Source organism: Trachurus trachurus (assembly GCF_905171665.1).
Source record: "Trachurus trachurus genome assembly, chromosome: 16".
NCBI lineage: Eukaryota > Metazoa > Chordata > Actinopteri > Carangiformes > Carangidae > Trachurus > Trachurus trachurus.
Window position 1 is genome coordinate 4,576,962 of NC_139902.1, and position 18,945 is coordinate 4,595,906.

An 18,945-nucleotide genomic window follows, 5' to 3' on the forward strand; every position below is an offset into this window, starting at 1 on the left:
GTGGAAACCAAGTGTAATTTCAAATGCATTTATTAAACAATAACAGACGCTTCAGTTACGTTGTTGTACTTCCTGTAATCAGACGTCACAGTGACAGTGAGTGTATTGACTTCTGTGCTCTGCAGCTTGATAGCCCAAATAGTTAAAATAACTATATTTTTGTTAAACATGAACAACTGCTGCGGTGCATGTAATTCCCACTCAGTTGAACTATTGTAGGCAAAAATCACTGAATCTATCTGACAGTAAAAGTTATTCCTTTTCATCTTAGTTTGTTAGCAGCTAATGACAAGCAACCAGCTACGCATTGCCAGATAACTTCAAATATAACTTTTGGTTGTCTTGCAAATGAATATAAAATGCAGCTCTGGGATGTGTTTTTGTCATATTATAATAAACAGAATATCTCCTCTGGCTGCACAGGCATGTCCCACTGTTCCCTAGACAAAACAATCAATCACTAAATAGAGAAAATAACAAGCAGATTAATGAGTCATGAAAACAATAGTTTAAATCTGTACAGATGTCCACCACCCGGCCACACTGATGATGACTGAAAACATGTCACCATCACCACAGCGCAGTCAAGTCCATCACCTCGCTCAGTCCACGTCACGTCATGGCTTTAATAGAGACTGAAAAGCATCGCTCCTCACTGTCACTTTACGGTGTCTCGTTTTCCTTTTTTACTACGCCCGATGTCTGGTGCAGGTTTACCAGCACATGTTTGTTATGAGGTTTTATGGGGCACATCAGGGGAGGAGAACAATTACCCCCACAGCAGGAGTCCTTATAATCCACTACCAAACATGATTAAACAAATTTGTTATTGCTGCAGGGCTTGGCGGTGATAAAAGTTAGCATGGGTGTGTGTGTGTGTATGTGTGTGAGAGGAGCTTGTGACTCAGCACTGTTTACAGTTTGTGATGTGTCATTAATTATCCTGCGCGACTGTTGTTCTCTGATCCCACCAGGCCAAATTAATTAGACAAAACAAAACAAAACACAATCTTCTAATTTTGGACTTGTGTGGACTTATGACTTCTGCGGGTTTATTGCCAGGTCTCTCAGCTTTTCGGTGAAGTGAACGTAAACACAGTATAACTCAGACAGCAGTGATAAAAGTCTATTGTCAGGCTACAAGCCTTCGGCCAACATTAGTCGTCCGCAACCTTATAAAAAAAAGAAAAGAAAAGGAAAGTCTGTTTGGGGGGGGGGAATAAAGACATCTGGTCCACAAATGTCATGTAAGGTTGAATTTAGAAGAAAATAAAATAAAATTATTAGATACCACAACAAACAGGCCCAAGTATGCTGCAGTATAAAATAAAAAGACTTCCCCCTAGTGTGATTTTTAGTTTGTTTGTACAGAGATAAAAAAAAAAAAGGCAGGGAAAGACATTTTCATTGCATGATCAAAAGGGACAGAGAGAAAAACATTTAAATAAAGGAAAAATGGAGACAGAGATGGAAAAGGTCACAGATGCAGGTCAGAAAGAAAAAACAAAACAATAACAAAGACAAAGTTCTTTCCACGACCACTTCCACGCACAACATGAGCCTGAGCTGCACTGCTGAAGAATAGTCTGAGGTAAAACTATCTGCTGGACAGGAGAGAGGGAGGGAGGGAGGGTCTTAGGCCCCGGTCCAGCAGGATAATCTCCGTCTCAGAGGGTTTGGAGGAGGTCTGCCTGCGCTGCCTGCGAGGCCATTTGTTAGCTGCGGCTCGGCAGTCGGCTGCCAGATGTTGGAGCGTTGCGTGTGATCGCGTGTCCCTGTTGGTGCTCTCGCCTCTGCCTGCACACACACACACACAGTCACGTCACACACCTGCATGCTAAAGTGGAAGCATTCACATGTGGACATGCACACACACCGCCATGCACAGTCACTCTTACTTACCATTCACACACACACACACACACACACACACTTCCTTTCCTCCCTCCCCAACCTGCAGATGTGCTCCTCTGAGGTCCCGTCACGCCCTCCTCCCTCTTGGCGGAGCGGGGGCCATGTGTCCCAGTTTTGGGCTGCAGACACTCGGAGCTAACGCTAACCTGCAGCCTCAGCCTCAGTCCTGACCCGTTTTCTAACCCCGTCCCTCTCTAATTAGTTCCATGTTGGACAGAGCCATTAAGAGGTTATTACATGTTTCCAGCACAGTTAGAACTGGAGGCCTGTCGCTGACTGTTTTGTTAGTGCTCACCATTTGTTTTGTCACATCTAGTTACTAAATGTCGTCCATTGCTGCCGTACCTGTGCAAAAACGCCACTACATTTAACCTGACTATAAATTCTTCTGATTTTAGACAGTTTTTAACGGGATAGTTCAACATTTTGACAAATTGGTGTATTGCCATAATCCCTGTAGTTTTAAGAGTAGGTTCATTACCTTTAATTGTTGGTGCAAGCTGTTTTTAGATCAGCGGTGCAGAGACGTGAGCTGCTCAGCTAACGCCACAGAGGTGCACGGTATGTCCACATTTCCCTCATCAAACTAAATACACAATCCAACAACTCCAAAACACTCTGGTGGACAAGTTGTGACCTGCACATTCACCACGCTATGAGATAATAACGTATTATTATGTAACATTACGACACAGGAAGCAAATACTCGGAACTACTTGCGCGTTTTACAGTAAATCACTCTGCCGAGCAGCCGTGTCTGGGATGTAGTTCCGGTTACGCATTTACCTCCAAAACAACTCTGTCTCATAACGTTCCATTATCATTTCATAGCATGTTTTGGAGTTGTTGGATTGTGTATTTGATGAGTTTGATGAGGGAAAGGTGAAAATACCCGACGCCGTGCAGAGCTTGCATCTCTGCCCTGCCAATCTAAAAGCTTGCACCGATGGTTAATGGTAATGAACCTACTCCAAAGACTATAGGGATTATGGCAATAGTCGAATTTGCCAAAATGTTGAAATATACCTTTAAATGTATTTCGACATGGTGGTCATGAGGATGACTGCCAAACTTTTTTGATGACAATAGAATCTATGTATCTTTCACAGATGGGCGTATTGTTTTTTTTTTAGCAATTTCAGTATTTTTATCAATCGATACTGCTCGATTACTTTCATATTATTATATATAGCCTAGATATATTCTTAAAGTTTAAGAAAATAAATACAGGAGAGCCATGTCCAGCTGTGTTTTCCTGTCAGACACATACCTTCACAACTGAGCCTCTTGTTGTGCTGAGAACATTACTGTCTGGGACTTTCCCATAACGTCAATGAATAGCCAACAGTGGAAACAAGTGTAATTTCAAATGCTTTGTTGAACAATGTAACAGACGCCTCAGTTACGTTGTTGTAACTTTCTGTTGTCAGACGTCACAGTGACAATGAGTATGGACTTTTGTGCTCCGCTGCTTAACATGTAACTTATCAATAGCCTAATATAAATAGTTAAAATAGTTAATATAGCCTAATATATATTTTTGTTAAACATGAACAACTGCTGTGGTGCCTGTCATGCCCACTGAGTTGAACTATTGTAGGCAAAGATCAGCGAGTCTAGTGAAAAGTAAGATGTATTCCCTTTCATTTCAGTTTGTTAGCTGCTAATGGAAATGAATTGTCCATCACATATTTCATCCATGTTGCTGCAACGTGTGTTTAAAGAATGTGATGCTGAAGAATCTGCAACGTGTGATGTTTAATAAAATAAGACTGATGTATTACAGCGTGAAACTGACATAAGAACATGAAGTTTTGATTTCTTCTTTATTGTCGCGCCATCTCTCAAAAACTGTAGAGATTTGTGCCTTTTTTAAAATCTTGAACGTTTTCACATTGAACTGGATGGAATGGGCTGATTTATGTTGGGAGGACAGGATCCCAGAAGGGAAACTCTCCCTTTTTTTACTTCGAGCTCTCCAAGGCTTGGATGGACATTAAACCCCGTCAGACTCTCAGTACAACATGAGCAACTATAACATATCTCGTGCCTGCATATAAAGTCAAAGGTACAAGCCCGTGTACATAAAAATGTATATAGAGACGTTAGCTACGACTCCCAAGGCACATCTCAGCAGAAACACTCTGGTGGTGTCCATGAATTCAGCATGACACGGCATACAACTCCCAAATTCAACAACAAAAGCTCCTGGAAATTGTGACTGAACTGACTGAAGATATAATTAATGTTATGGTCTCCATTTTTAACTATTTGGGAAATGGGAATTCACAATACAGAGCCAAATAGCTGCAGCCTTCTAGAGGGAGGGTTTGGGAGCTAACAGGAAAGGACTGTGGGTAAAATATAAATGAAGAAGATAATTAACAATGACTAGATTGTGTTCTCAGACTTAAGGGCCTGATAGCATGTTAGCTTTCTGTTAGCTACATGTCAGTATTTGTATTGTTAGTTCCTTATCCAGATAGCTAAATAAATCCAGCCCAACTGCCGGATGCTACAGTACTTTCACATCTGGACCAGTTCTGGCACACACGTATCAAATCTTCCAGCTGTCAGTCCATACTGGAGGATATAACAGCTGGAATCTGCCCAGATGTGCATATGGGGCTAAGGACCCAGGTGTTTGTTGGTCCAGAAAGTTTATTCTGCTATCTACAGTAGGTAGGCTAACAGGCTAACGCAGGCTTGATGTTACAGATGTTTCTCAGTTTGCTCTTTGAGGGAACTGTTGGGTTTGTCTCTATGACAAAGTCAGGTCTTGACCCCATAAAGTTCCTTGATATAATATGCATTGTGATTTTATAATCAAATCAAAATAAAGAATAAAAGTAGCGGTAAGAAAATATGTGCACAATCCATGAGTTTGGTACCGTGCAAATACGAAGAATTTCATAACACAACCATCTGTGTGTTTTGTTCGCCCTGATGAGATCATTTCTGCCTTCAGTGCAGACAAATGTTTGTGATCTCTGATCTGCCAGTACGTTGTGGCTTTAGACCCGCTGCTCCAGCCTCGCACAGTGAAACAAACATCATGGATCAGCAGACATGAAAGTCCTGCAGGCTTTTAGCTGATCGGCCAAAACAAACAGTCGAGCTCAACACAACTGGTAAAAAAAACAGCGGACTTGAAACCGTCTTGTTTTCATACTGTGTAATTTGTGCTGAATCATGGTTCCCTGTGTGTGTGTGTATGTGTGTGTGTGTGTGTGTGTGTGTGTGCAGGCCACTCCTGTCTTTGTAGGGCTGATCCTCCTGGAGATGGTGGTGGGCCTGCTGAAGACAGGAGCCGCCGTCGTCACCATCAGCGATGGACTCACCTCCATATCAGCCGGAATGATCTCCAGACTCCCAATGTGAGTGTGGAATCAGGTCACAGTGTGTGAGACACAAGGACCGCAGCACTTGGGACACGGACATTGTTATCTTTATCACAGCTGTTTTTAGTGTTCTGATTCAAATATATGGCACCTGCAAGATTCAGGTTGCAGCCTTGTCCGCCCCATGGCCTTATGGGTAGTGAAGTCCATTTAACAAAAGATGTATCCATCTAAATTATCATCTGTACTTTACTCACAAATAAAACTCATTCATTCATTTATTACATTTATTTTAACTCATGAATACACTGAGGTAGAGACCTCATTTTTAATGTAGCTGAGAAAGAGAAAAATTTAAATGTCAGAGACAAAAGAAACAATAATGTTGAGCTGAACATAAAAGTGTCAGGAAACAGAAAAGTACAAGAAATCAAACAATAATAAAGGCTAGAAAAATATGTAGAATAAATAAAAACCATAACAATAATAGAAACATTAAAGTAAAGATGTACAGATCAACTAAAACAGGAAAGAGGATGTGATGTGATTAACAATTTAAAGTGCCCTTAAGATAAATGTGAAGAAAGTTTTAAATAAGTGGTTCCACATTGCACAGTAAGAGTGGAGAGTCCAGCTGGCTGGTGCCGTCACTTTTCCGATACCGAGTCACTGTAGTGTCCAGGCTGCCCTGAAAAGTAGCTGCTGAGATGTATTATAACCTCTTGGCTTGTAAACACAACAATAGCTGAAGCTCTTGGCCAGACTGAACAGCTGTCAATGCTAACGCTAGTTATGTACTGTAGCAATAGCAAACCCCTTTCAACAGCCCCTTTAAAGTGGACTTTCTCTCCAAAGTCTTTCTGATCAGTGTCCAACCACTGTCCACAGATCTCCGTAGGAGAAGATATGGTAAAATTTTTGATTCATGCTCTTGTCAGAAATTAAAGCAAAAACCTCTTTTATGAGCAACATATGGTTTTTCAGACATAGACCAGTCAAAGATCAGTTGAGTACGGTGGCCCTGAGGGCTCAATGCACTGCCACTTAAGAAAACACCTGCAAAAAAAAGACCAAACATGCTACTGTACAAATTTAGACGGACCTGGTACTGTCATTGTAAATGTTGTGCTATTGTCCCTGCCTGGTCCATCACTTATTTGTGTCCTCAGGAACATCTCTGGTATGTTTTTGCAGCGTATTTATTGTTAAAATTGTTTTTTAATTTGTAGTGCATTTGTGTCTTTAGTGTTTTCTTAAGCTGCAGCGCGTTGTGCTCTTGGGACCACATGCTCTTGATCACACAGCATTTCTACACGTTTTCTGCTTTGGTGCCATTATTATGGAAAGCACACAAGAAAATTTCATTATAATTAGTATTTTCCTACACTGATTTAAATGTACTGTATTTATGCCATATAGAGGATACACTGTACTGTAGCATTATTGTGAGTCAAGAAACAAGACATTTTGTCCTTAAGACCATTTTAAAAGAAGGCAAAATATCTGTTGCATGGACAGGACCGTGCTCCCACATTATTATGTATTCTGTCTTGAAATTTGACTTCCACAGACGAAGCCCTTGAAATGGAAAACAGCTACAGAGCTGAAAAAGACAGACTAGGCGTCCGGCCAGCGTGGTCTACTAACTATTTTTGAGAGTCAGTTGGATGGAGAGTAGAACAGTGGTGTTTGATGGTACAGTAGAGGCTGTTAAAGCAAAACACACAGTACATTTGTGATGGCTCTGACCGTTTCCCTGCCGCAGGTTGTTGATGAGAGGCTGCGAGCTGACGGCGTACGCGTACGTGTGGGAGCGGTACCGGCTGCTGGAGCTGCCCTGGGACTCGGCCTGGACCTGGTGGTTCACCTTCCTGGGGGTGGACTTCTGCTACTACTGGGTGCACCGCTTCGCTCACGGTACCAGCACCACGCACTCACACACACCGCACAGAAAAAGGGGGCAAACTGTTGTTTTCTATCTGATTTTGGTGAAGTGGTCAGTTAGTGTCACTGCTGTGTGGTTTCTGCCCTGTGTATTAAACACAAACCAGCACCCTCTCCCTGCAGGCTTTAAAGGGATAGTTCAACATTTTGCCAAATTGGCCCATAATCCCTAGGAGTAGGTTCGTAAATTTTAATTGTCGGTGCAAGCTATTTTTAGAACGGCGGAGCAGAGCCGTGAGCTGCTCAGAGCTACGCTATGGAGGCTAATGGGATTTCTTGGTTTCTCTCATCAAATACACAATCCAACAACTCCAAAACGCTCTGGTGGACAAGTTGTGACCTGCACATTCACCACGCTATGAGATAATAATGGAACGTTAAGGGACTTGTTGTTTTTGAGGTAAATTCATGCAAAACCGCTGATGCACGTTCCCGTCGGGGGCAGTTTTTCAGCAAGCAGTCTGCATTTGCCTCGAAAACAACTCGTTCTCGGAAACCAAGAAATCCCATTAGCCTCCGTAGCGTAGCTCTGAGCAGCTTGCGGTTCTGCTCCGCCGTTCTAAAAATAGCTTGCACCGACAATTAAAGGTAACGAACCTACTCCTAAAACTATAGGGATTATGGGCCAATTTGCCAAACTATTGAACTATCCCTTTAAAAGGTGGATGTGACAGCTTTGAAGTTTGCTCCTTCATGGAGCGTGGCGGCTGCGGTCAGCCCAGATTCACGGCGGTTACTACGGATTTGAATAGTGACCACTTTCCCTGGTGGAAAAAGAATCAAAATGTCAGTAGAAACTTTCCAAACCGACCCTACAGCATAATCCTCCTCCTCCTCCTCCTCCTCCTCCTCCTCCTGCTCTTCCACTGACCAGACGCACGCTCGCTGTGTTTGAAGCCGTTCTATTTAAGCTGCACTCCCGAGGCTTTTACACATCCAGACTACAAGAATGAAGGAAGTGTTGTGTTTGTGTTCTCGCTGTAAAGTAAGTAAAAGTGAGATTACTTTGCCAATATATCCCCACCGCCCGCCAGCGCCCGGCTACCCATCCTCCTCTTTCATGTGCCTCTAAGATAAAACCAACACGGGAACTACAAAGCCGGCCCGATGATAAATGGTTGTAAAAATGTTGATTTAGTTGCCATCCCTGCAGGAAGGAGTCGTGAAGATAGCACACACATCATGCTTTCCTGGACGTCGCAGAGAGAGGAAGCAATTATTTTTGAGTTACATCCAGCTGCTTCAGAGCTGTGCAGATGTGAGAGGCCGTGGTCTCCAGAGGACTTGTGGTCTGAACCCGCCGCTGTCACAGCAACAGGCTGTATATAGTCACGGCTCTGGAGCGCCGAACATCCTGCAGCATCACGGCACTGACAGCAGCAATATAAAAAAAAAAAACTGAAATGAAAAATATTTACCGGATAGAGCGTTCGGCCTCGACCGTCTTTACAAAATAAAACGACTGCCTCCATGTGCGCTGGCTGATGCGCGTGCCAGATGCCCAGCTGCCCCGCCGCACAGCGCAGCACACCGGAAAAGAGGTATTTATCTGTGGCCTGCGCTCGTGTTTATTTGTGTCAGTGGCACATCCAGCCTGCCCGACGTCTGGTCCGCATAGTTTTGGATGAAAGTCCACTGCCGCTGTGTTGACATTAGAGCTTGGCCTCGACAGAAGCTGGGTTTTTTTATTTTATTTTGTCTATTTATTTAAAGCAACTGCCGCAGCTCCACGGCAAGTGGCCTACATGATTTTGAGGTGACGGAGAACCTCACCGTCACCTCACCGTCACCTCAGGACGCCTCCGCTCCAACACTCTGTGTGCTCCAGAGGGCATTGTTAGCTCCCACCGACTTGGCAGAGTTCATGTGATGTGGTGTTATTGTCATCATGTGCAATTACTGCACAGGTTCTCTCTGCAGGGACTCTGGTCTGACCCAGTTTCTTTTTGTACATGAACATAAAAAACCTTGCAGCTGGATAAAGTGACATCATTCTGAGGCCAAAAGTGATGATTATTCTCATTGTTAATTTCATTAGCTGATGAATCAGTTCACCTGTGAAAGATCTGAGAATGGTTCAGTAGCTTTGTCTGATTAAAGCAGAAGTAAGCGATCCGGTGGTTTTGGCTAACTTCCTGTCAGCCGATGGAGTTAGCAGTCCCCGCCCTCGTCCCTACGTCACTACATTCACGTGCATCCCTTCGCTGCACACACAGAGAGGACCGCCCCTTTATGCCGTTCTCTCTCCTCATTGGATAAAGGTTGTAGGATACAAGGAAAGTTTTCTCCTCGGCTTACAGCAGAGCAGAGTGACTGACAGACCCGTGTTTCAGACCAAACACTCTATGTAAGTGATTGCTGTCGGAAGATAGAACTATTTAAGACTTATATTAACACAAATTACTTACTTCTGCTTTAAGTTTATTGGTCAGAAACGTCTTAACAAAGTGAATAACATGAATGATAATGTTGTGTGTTCAGTCTAGAAGGAAAACAGTGATGATAACTTAACTTAATCTTAATTTACAAAGTGAGAAAACACATAATGTGTCCCGAGGCTTCTCAGACACTCTCTCACGTCTTTTCCTCCCCCTCCTCCTCCTCATCCTCCTCCTGGGAGTCTGTGTTGCCGATGGTTTCCTGACTTTCCTCTCCTGACCCTCGGCTGCTCTTTCTAAACACTCATCACCTGTTGATCCCTGTGTTGCTGGTGTTTCTGTGTTTCCTGTGGCCCTGACTAAGCTGACCACTCTCTCTGTATCTGTATCTCTCTGTCTCTCTCTCTAACACCTGCCAGGCCTCGCTCCACCACTGGAGACCGAGCTCAGTAAACTGGGCTTTAACTTGTTTCTCAAGCTCTGTTGTTGTTACACAATCGTTTCTGGCTCGGCTCATGTGAACAAACGAGTAAGTGATTTCCTCCAGGAGGAACCGTCTGAAAATGTGTTGTCTCCATATTTAGATAACATCACGTCACCCCGTCTCCATGACGACTGGGTTTTCACCTATCTTTGAATACAGTTTTTTCATTCACTTCCACATCCATCCATCCATCCATCCATCCATCCTTCCAACCATCCACTGTCCACCCACCATCTATTCATCCACCCATCCATCATCCACCTATCCATCCATTTCAACATCAAATAAAATATTACATTTACATTTAAAATGCAGCATAATCATGTAACATTTTAAAACCACTTATCTTGTATCTAATTCACTGTATAGCTCCTGTGAACATCACTTGTAATACAGGAAGAAAACAAATATATATTTTCAAACATGCTGACATGTTTCCCAATTTCCCAATAACATTACGTTATTGGGAAATAGCCCTTAATATTGTCACCAATCAAGATAAGGTATTTTTTATGGTTGATTCATATGCTAATTTATCTCTTAAAGATACCCCAAAAAGTTTGCTTTTGGTTATAAAAGAGTCTCATATTAATGTGGATGAATAGACATGACCCACACTTGTTAACACTTAAATCGATCGTTTTGTCTTTATAGTTATTTTTATATAATTTTTTCATGGTTGACTCTCCCAGCATTTCCTGGTTTCCCGGACGCTGCCCAGCGGGTCAGGAGAATAATGCAGCCGGATCGCTAGTTGGCATCGTTTATGGTCGAAACTACGATGGTATCTGATCGTCTTCCAACCTCCGACTTTCGTTCTTCATGAATGAAAACATTCTTGGCAAATGCTTTTGCTTTCGTCCATCTTGCGCCGGTCCAACAATTTCACCGTGTGCGCGGAGGCTCATGGGAAATGTAGTTTGAAAACACCTAAGCTTTCTGAAAGTCCTCGTAGTCCCTTTAATTCATTAAAAAATCATAAATGGCTAAATAAAAAACATGCTTGTCACAGTCTGATGTCTTATTCCCTCTGATTGGTTGACTACTGGTTGATCACTAGATGGACAACAATCTCATTATTGGCATTTGTACCTGGAAACAATTGATTTATTGATTATTCAAAAGGTTGCATTTTTCTTTTGACTGGCCATTGAATGATTTCACAATTTTTTTTTAAAAAAAACCTTGGAAACAGAAAACTGAAGTAGAGATAGAAACAGAACGTTCTTTATTTTATTCACTGTTGTGTGTTCTTATTCATTTATTTTTCCTCATCGTTTACTCTTTACACAAGCACCAAATCCAGTTTGAACCACAACATTTTGATTTCATCACTAATTCAGTTTGTTTAGTGTTTCTGCCGTGTGCATGTTTCCTGTTAGATTGAACCTGTGTGTTTCTGTTGTCTTGCTGAATATGGTGCATTTTATCACAGTGTAAGAGTCAAGCAGGGTCTTGGTAGTTAAACACTGGGCTGGTGTCCTTGGCAGTAAACTGATGTGGATCAGTTGCTGCGTCTCTGTCCTCGTGTCAATAAAGCTCCGCGTTTGTCTCCAAATCCAGGAAACCAGCACGAGCAGCACGAGCTGACATTCTGAGGGTTAATGCTCCATGTGTGCAACTTATTTTTAGCATCGCCATGGTGACTTGTCTGCTGAGTAATATTCGGCGAAACCTGAAAGGGAATTTAATGATGTGTGTGTTCCCGGAGTTGCCCTCATTGTCTGACGATGCAGAGCGGTGACGCTCACGGTATCGAATATCTGCTCGGTTTATTTGGTTGGAATTCTTTTATTTCTGAGCTGCAGAATCTTTTTTTTCTTTTATGAAAAAGAAAAAAAAAAGTTTCCACTTACTTTCATTTCCTCCTCTTCCAGCCCGTTGGGGTTGTTATTATGGAACATTGTGGGGTCGCAGCAGATAATTGTCTGGAGCTGTGGCCGCAGAGCTCTCGCTTCAGGATGTATAAGCTTTTCCCCTCGTTACCAAAAGGGGGGACGCGGCCCGGCCCGACCGCAGGACCGAGCCGGCACGGTCCTCAGTCCTCACTCTGGTCGGGCCGAGGTCGTCTCGGTCAACCAGGATCTGACCTCCGGCTCTTTCCAGAAGCAAAGGTTCAACCAAAATATTCCAGTGTGTGGGATAGATGTTGCCTGTAATGAAGCAGCGAGGAATGAGACGCATGTAGGATGTGGCCAAAGAGCAGTTTAATGAGTGTCAAATTGTCATGTAACAATGCTTTAGGAGGGCCTGCCTTGTTTTATTACGCTCATATCTCGGAGACATGAAAGCAGCAGGAACCGTGCATCTGTAATCCTATTGTCATCAGACATCAGAGCCGTAAATCTCCCGATTACATAATACGGAAAAGTCACAATAGAAAACTGCAAAAAGAGGCAAAGTGACATCCTCTGCTGGGAAATCCGAACCCTTATTAGCCTCAGTGTAAAATATCAATTTCAGCTTGACCAGTTTTATGGCCCTGCTTTTTTTCCCCTAGTTTCCCCTCTCTGCACTTCCACATGAAAGGACAGCTCGGAGATAATTAAGTGGAAAGTACTTTGAAAGGCGGTCGCTCGCTCGGTCGTCTGTGCCGATGCCTTCTTCGCCGAGGAGACATTACCGCCTCGGCTCCGCTCTCCAGAGCCAGACGCTGTGATCTTGGAGATAGCAGCGGTCCCGATGGAGGGGAAAGTGAGCTCCACGCCAGGCTGCAGAGTCAGACGCTCAGGCCCTGGAACGCCCCTTCAGGATTCTCCATCGGCAGAGATATTAGCAAACTCTATGCAGAAGCTCGGCTGTGTTCGCGGCCCCGCACTTGGCATCGGGGATCTGAATCTGCATATATAGACAAATACCAGCCGCGGTTAGAGTTGAGGCCAAGGTGGAATCTCAAACATTTGAATGACCTTTGTGTATACAGTGACTCAGATGAAGCGCTGCTTTATCTTAACCCTTCGTATCTGCTGTATTTGCTTGAACTCTATAAATTGGTGGCCCCTCGGTCGATGCTCTACAAGTGGTGGTTGTTGCATTTTTCACCGTTTTTATTTTGCTTTTCAAGACACAAAAATGTAAATGTACTGGTTGCAGGCAGATTTCTAGCAGGTACCTTCACCTCTGGCATATCGTGACCCTGACTAAATATTTAACCAGTGGTATATGTGTAACAGCCTTCTGTAAACACCTTAGTTTAATAACCCGGTGACTGACAAAAACAGAAACCCAAATTCCAACTTCCCCCCACGTCTGTCTCCCCCCCCCCCCCCGCCCCCCCCCCCCTTCAGCTCCTCTCCCCCCATCAGACTGACTATATATATATTCACAGCTCCTCTATTCTGAACCAGCCTGGAACCAGATGGGTTTTGGGTGAGCAGGAGGCCGACTCGGTTCAGATGCGGCCATGTTGTTGACAGGCCTGTTGATTCTGTTTATTCTAACCTCATATGGCAAGCACCACTAATAGCAGCTCTAGTCCGGGTGCAGCATCTATATCCAGGCATGCCAGCCAGGCTGAAGCCATTAATCAGCAAGTCAGCTGTCCATACTCTGATTATATGTGAGGTAATGGAGTTGAGCTGCAGTCGTCTCACCACACCAAGTGCTGCTGCTGCTGCTGCTGCTGCTGTGTTACACTTATAGCTCAGGAACATCAGAGAGACACTCGGAGGTCTCATGAGATGCTGTTACTGCTCTTTTAATGCGATGCACTTCCTGTTAAAGCCGGAGTTCAAGTGTGACCGAGTCAGCTGTTAGTCACAGAGAAAAAGAGGATGATATGACAATAATGGAATTTGGGGGATTATTCTACCAAAGCTCCACAAGTCTCATGAACTAATCTGGGTTTTAGCAGGATGTGGACTGTGGTAGAAACCGGAAATGTTATTGATTTTAGCATTCTCTGTGGTAATTAGTGAATTATTCTTTGATGAAGTCTTAGTCTCTGTAGTTTTAGCCCTGTAGTAACCTGTAGTTAGAAGTACATGTGAGGTAACCGACTGAACCCTGACTGCAGCAAACCTTGGAAAGAGTACGGACAATAGGATGAACTCTGTTTGGTCTTTTTTAGACTAAACTGGGTTATAAATTCCTATAGTTAAAGGAACAAATGGGGTTTAATATACCATCACCTGTGGGACACACATCCGTTGAGTGTTGCACCCTGATTGTTGATTATTACCTTGGAGAGATCATCTGACTGGAATTGAGTTTAAGAAGGGGCTGCAACCACTGGTCAGTGGGCTCAACCCTGAGCTATAGACTGCTGTGTGGCTCTGTGTTGTGTCCTTAGAGAATAAAGTCACTGTGCATGATATTTCATTGGTCTTGTTTTGACTCTCTACAGGCTCTCTACCTGAGAGAACAAGCTGCTAGTTCCCCCAGTTACATTCACATGTAGATCTTGTACTGTGCCAGGGGAGGTAAAGATAATTCAATGAAATATTGATGTTGTGTTGATAACACACACATAATAATGTTATGATGACAGTATCTGTTGTTCATCGTATGTTGCCTTTTTGTTCTCCATTAACTTTAATTGTTGTGGTGACAGACGCTCTCCATCTCCATACATTTGTATTTGATCCTCATTCAGATGTTAATTAGGCAGTCCTTCCAGAAAAATACAGAGTTTTTTTTTGTGATTGTTGCAGACAAAAACCCTCGATTATGAGGCAGGTTTTCCTAAAAATTGAGAATTTTATGCAGTGAAATTGTGGGAATTTGCTAAAACTGTGGGAGCTGGAAAAAGTGTGATTTGATGGGGGGGGGGAAAACACCCCGTCCTCACATTTGTATCTCTTAGGTTGTCTTATGTGTTAACACACACACACACACACACACACACACACACACACACACACACACACACACACACACACACACACACACACACACACACACACACACACACACACACACACACACACACACACACACACACACAGCTGTCACTAACATTACATCCCTTTGTCCCAGACACTTAGACAATTCAATATTTCAACATTAGCATAAGCAGCATAAGCATAATTATTTTTAATCATTGGGCTATTTTTTATTTTCTCTCTTACTCATGACATTTCACTTTGCCAAATTACGTCACTTCATAACGATCCCGAGGCAACAGGGGAGACATGGCTGCTCCTGGGTGAAGTGAACATGCAACATTTTCAACTCTCTGTGAAGATACACAGTATGTGACTTTATTGCAACTGAAATGCAGAGATTATGAAATCATGCAAGCCCCACATGGTTCGCGCATTTTGCACTGAAATAAGTGATTTATACAGCAAAAGTGCTGCATCGTGGATAAAAATGTAGTTTGGTCACTCCTCCTGCCTACTGCTCTTGTAGCCCCGCCCCCCTCCTACATCCTCTGTGGCCGTTACCTGGTGGCCACGCCCCCCCGAGTCCTGCAGACAGCTGCAGCTGTTCAGACAAACAGATGTGCTCGGCGCTCCTCTGCTCTCCTCCGTTGTCCTCCATCCCCAAGGAGACGCGGCCGACGTGGATGTTATTGTTTAAAGAGGAGCTTCTCCTGGATGTGTGGCAGGGTGGAGGGTGTGGGGGCTTTTGGGGAGGGGGGGGGGGGCTGCGGGGGTAGCCGGCCCCCAGGAGGCCGGGGGCTCCATAAATCTTCACTCTGACGGCAAGTTCCTGGCACAGTGCAGGTTGCAGGGCTGACAAAAGAATCCGGGCCCCCGCTTAGTTTGCTGGTTCAGTCGGTGTGGTTTGGTCAGGATGTGGGGGTCTGGCTCACGGCAGCAGAAGACAGCAAGTGAAAGGCCTCATGGGAGGCAGAGATAACATCAACAGTGATCTATAGGTCACTGTGCTCTCACTCTCTGTCTGCTGTGTGTGATAAAAGAGAGGGAGAGAGAGGGAGACAGAAACAGACTGGTCTGATTGAACCGAGTCATCACAAAGGGATAACGTCCACTGGGCCTGTGTAGAAAATGGAGAGCAGAAGAGTGTTGTGATGGTTGGGGAGGGTCGCAGAGCTCAGCAGAGGCCACAGTCCGGCTGTCTGCTGCCCTCGTGTGCTCCGCTCGCCGAACCGACCGGCTTCCGTCTGTCCACAGTGTTGACAGACGAGGTTTCCACCGCTGAGGACCGACCTCCACCGACCACAGAGCTGCAGTGTGGATGTGTAGGATGAATATGGACAAAAGCCTGTGGGTGTTTGCCAACCAGGCTGACCTCTCATCAGCAAGGTCAATGAACATTAACTGGAGCCTCGGACCTGTACAGTGTTGGGGGGCAACACATAACTAACACATCTACTGTAATCCACAACTTTTGGTTGTAATGAGAAGTGTAACTGGTGGATTTTTCAAATTAAATAACACAATAACAATAATCACCATTTGAATGGACTCATTACTTGTTACTTTATGTGGAAATAGCCATACAGGATTACAGTGTTTATAATCATTGATCGCCTGGCTTGGTGGGCAAGGTCACAGCACTCCAAACCCACACAATGGTGGACCAGTCGGGCCTGAGTTTATTGCCCTGGAAATACAAACATTGTTTCTCCCTTCTCGGACACAGTGGTGATCTGTTGTCTATGTGCAGGTGTGAAAACTTTAACCACAATAAAGACCAGTCATTCTAATCTTCTGAAGCACCAAACCAATCAACACACTTCTGCAGAGTTGGTCCCTTAATAAGAGAATTGTAGAGAGGTTTGACTTTCAACGTCGGCTGCATTAATGTACATAGCGGAAACCCTGTTTTTTTGGGGGGGTTTTTTTGCCTTGAGAATCGGCGGCTGGTATTGGCAGTCTTTACGAGAAGAGATACTTTGAAATAAGGCCATACAGATATTGGTACTCGCCCATCCCTAGTAAAAACCAATGGAAAAGTTACTTTCCTAAGTTACTAATTACTTTTTATAAGTAGTAGTTTGTTGTAGTTCAAGTATTTCTTGAAAGAACTAACTAGTAGCTGTTTTTTTAGTAATTGCCCAATACGGGACCTGTACTGACACACACGATTGGCTGGTTGGGTACTTACATGAATAAGCAGGTGTTCCTGATAAAGTGGCGACAGTTTGAATCTCTAGTGTGTGTCATCAGTCTGCAACAGAGCAATAAAGTAAGTTTAATATGTAATATAATCAATTGGAATAGATTTAAATTCTAAAGTATAAGAGAAAAGCTATTTTACCTCAGCCGTCACTTTTCTACACATAGTTTTTACACCCTCTTTGTGAGAGCTGTAAGTGGCCCTGACCAGGGTGAGTGTGTTTAGTTTAGTGCGTGTGACTGAGCTGTGTGGACAGCATGAAGTATGGCAGCAGCGGAGGGGAGTTGGCTGACCGTCCCACCGAGTCCAGCGCTCCCTGTTTGGGTTGGCACCCCATCCAAGAGCCCTCCAATCCAAACACTGGAGGGCCGTTCACAGCCCATTACCTCCGTGACTGACGGGGCAGCCCACCACTTGCAGGGCTGCACATGAAGGACGTGGCTGGTTGGTGCCAGGAGTTTGTCGCTGAGGGTGATGATTTAGGCAGCTGATTGATGTGCCTGTAAAAGCATTTCATAAGCTTTGAGTGGCTCGAAATAGTTGATTTGGATCTCCATCCACGCTGATTATTTTTCTTTTGTCTGTTCATACTTTCTTTTTATAGCAGCATTATTCAAGGTACAGTTTGATAATTATTGGCACTTACTGCAGGCCCCTACTGGAGCTGGATTTATGGGGCTCAATAGGACTTTGGTTCCTGCGTTTATACGACTCTGGTTATGTAAGCACTGCTCCTGACAGGGCTGAGGTGGACGTAAACAGACTCCGTTAAAGTCTAACTCAGTCATGTTAACATGACTGATTATGACTTATAGGTCTTGATTATGTGTCATGCTGTGATTCAACAACTCAATTTGAAAATGTAGCGTATTGCGTCACCCTGCTGCCAGCCAGCCCCTCTTTGTTGTTATTCAGAGTGTTGGGACAGTAGGGAATTTTTTTTTTCTTTGCATAGGATTTGGTACTGTGGGAGGTGTAAAAGCAATAATACTTCAACTTTCAAGCTGAAAAACAGTCTTTTAAATAGCCAATGCAACCAAATTACCTCAAAAATAAACATATAAATTAACTCCTAATAGTATCTGACCTTGTGGATTCTGCCACCACCCCAAAACACTAAAGTGCTCATTGCTATTAAGAAATTATTATTGCTGAATTTCTAGAAGAATCACACTTTTAATCACAACTAACAAGAATTAGAATAGAAAGAAATCAATGAGTTTCATTCCTAGTAGATCCAACTGTTATCTAGCTTTAGATAGAGCTGCTATCTAACTACCTAGCCCAATGAAAACTAGTTTCAGATGGGGATGGATGCTGCTACAGATGTTTTTGTAAATCAGCATACACACATAACAACCTTAAAGTCTTTTTTTCATAAACTGGTAACTGCTCCTACAGTAGTAGTAGTAGTAGTAGTAGTAGTAAACCTTTATTTTACCAGGCAAGAATTGCTAAGAATACATTCTTATTAAGGCAATGGCCTGGTAGGAGGTGAAAGACCTCCTAAGGGGAAGGGAGAGGGGGAGTAACATTCAAATATAGACAATAAAAGCACATACAACAACAGTGACACAAAACAATAAAGAATAAAGACATAATGTAACATACCACAGAATGACAGTTAGTTTGACGTACAGTGACATACAACAAGTTAAGTAAGGACAGAGACACTAAAAGTAAAAATAGTGATACTAGACAACCATAAATGAGACAGTAACAAAACAACAACAGTAACAGACGGTGTTAGTGAGGTTAGTGAGGTGACAGGATCAGAGAGAGCTTTGGCTGGGACAGCTGCAGGTATACTTTATGGATTTAGTTATGAGCTAGCTGCTAGCTACAGTAGCTACTG

The 18,945-nt window shown here is 43.5% G+C and overlaps 1 protein-coding gene across 1 annotated transcript in view; it reads left to right on the forward strand.

Moving 5' to 3' along the window:
- Positions 1-18,945, forward strand: part of agmo (alkylglycerol monooxygenase) — a 95,830-nt gene that overhangs the window by 2,690 nt on the left and 74,195 nt on the right. Inside the window, exons 2-3 of the mRNA XM_083989786.1 lie at positions 5,161-5,291; positions 7,021-7,172. Coding sequence (XP_083845912.1) covers positions 5,161-5,291; positions 7,021-7,172 — 283 coding nt within the window. The remainder of the gene's footprint in view (positions 1-5,160; positions 5,292-7,020; positions 7,173-18,945) is intronic.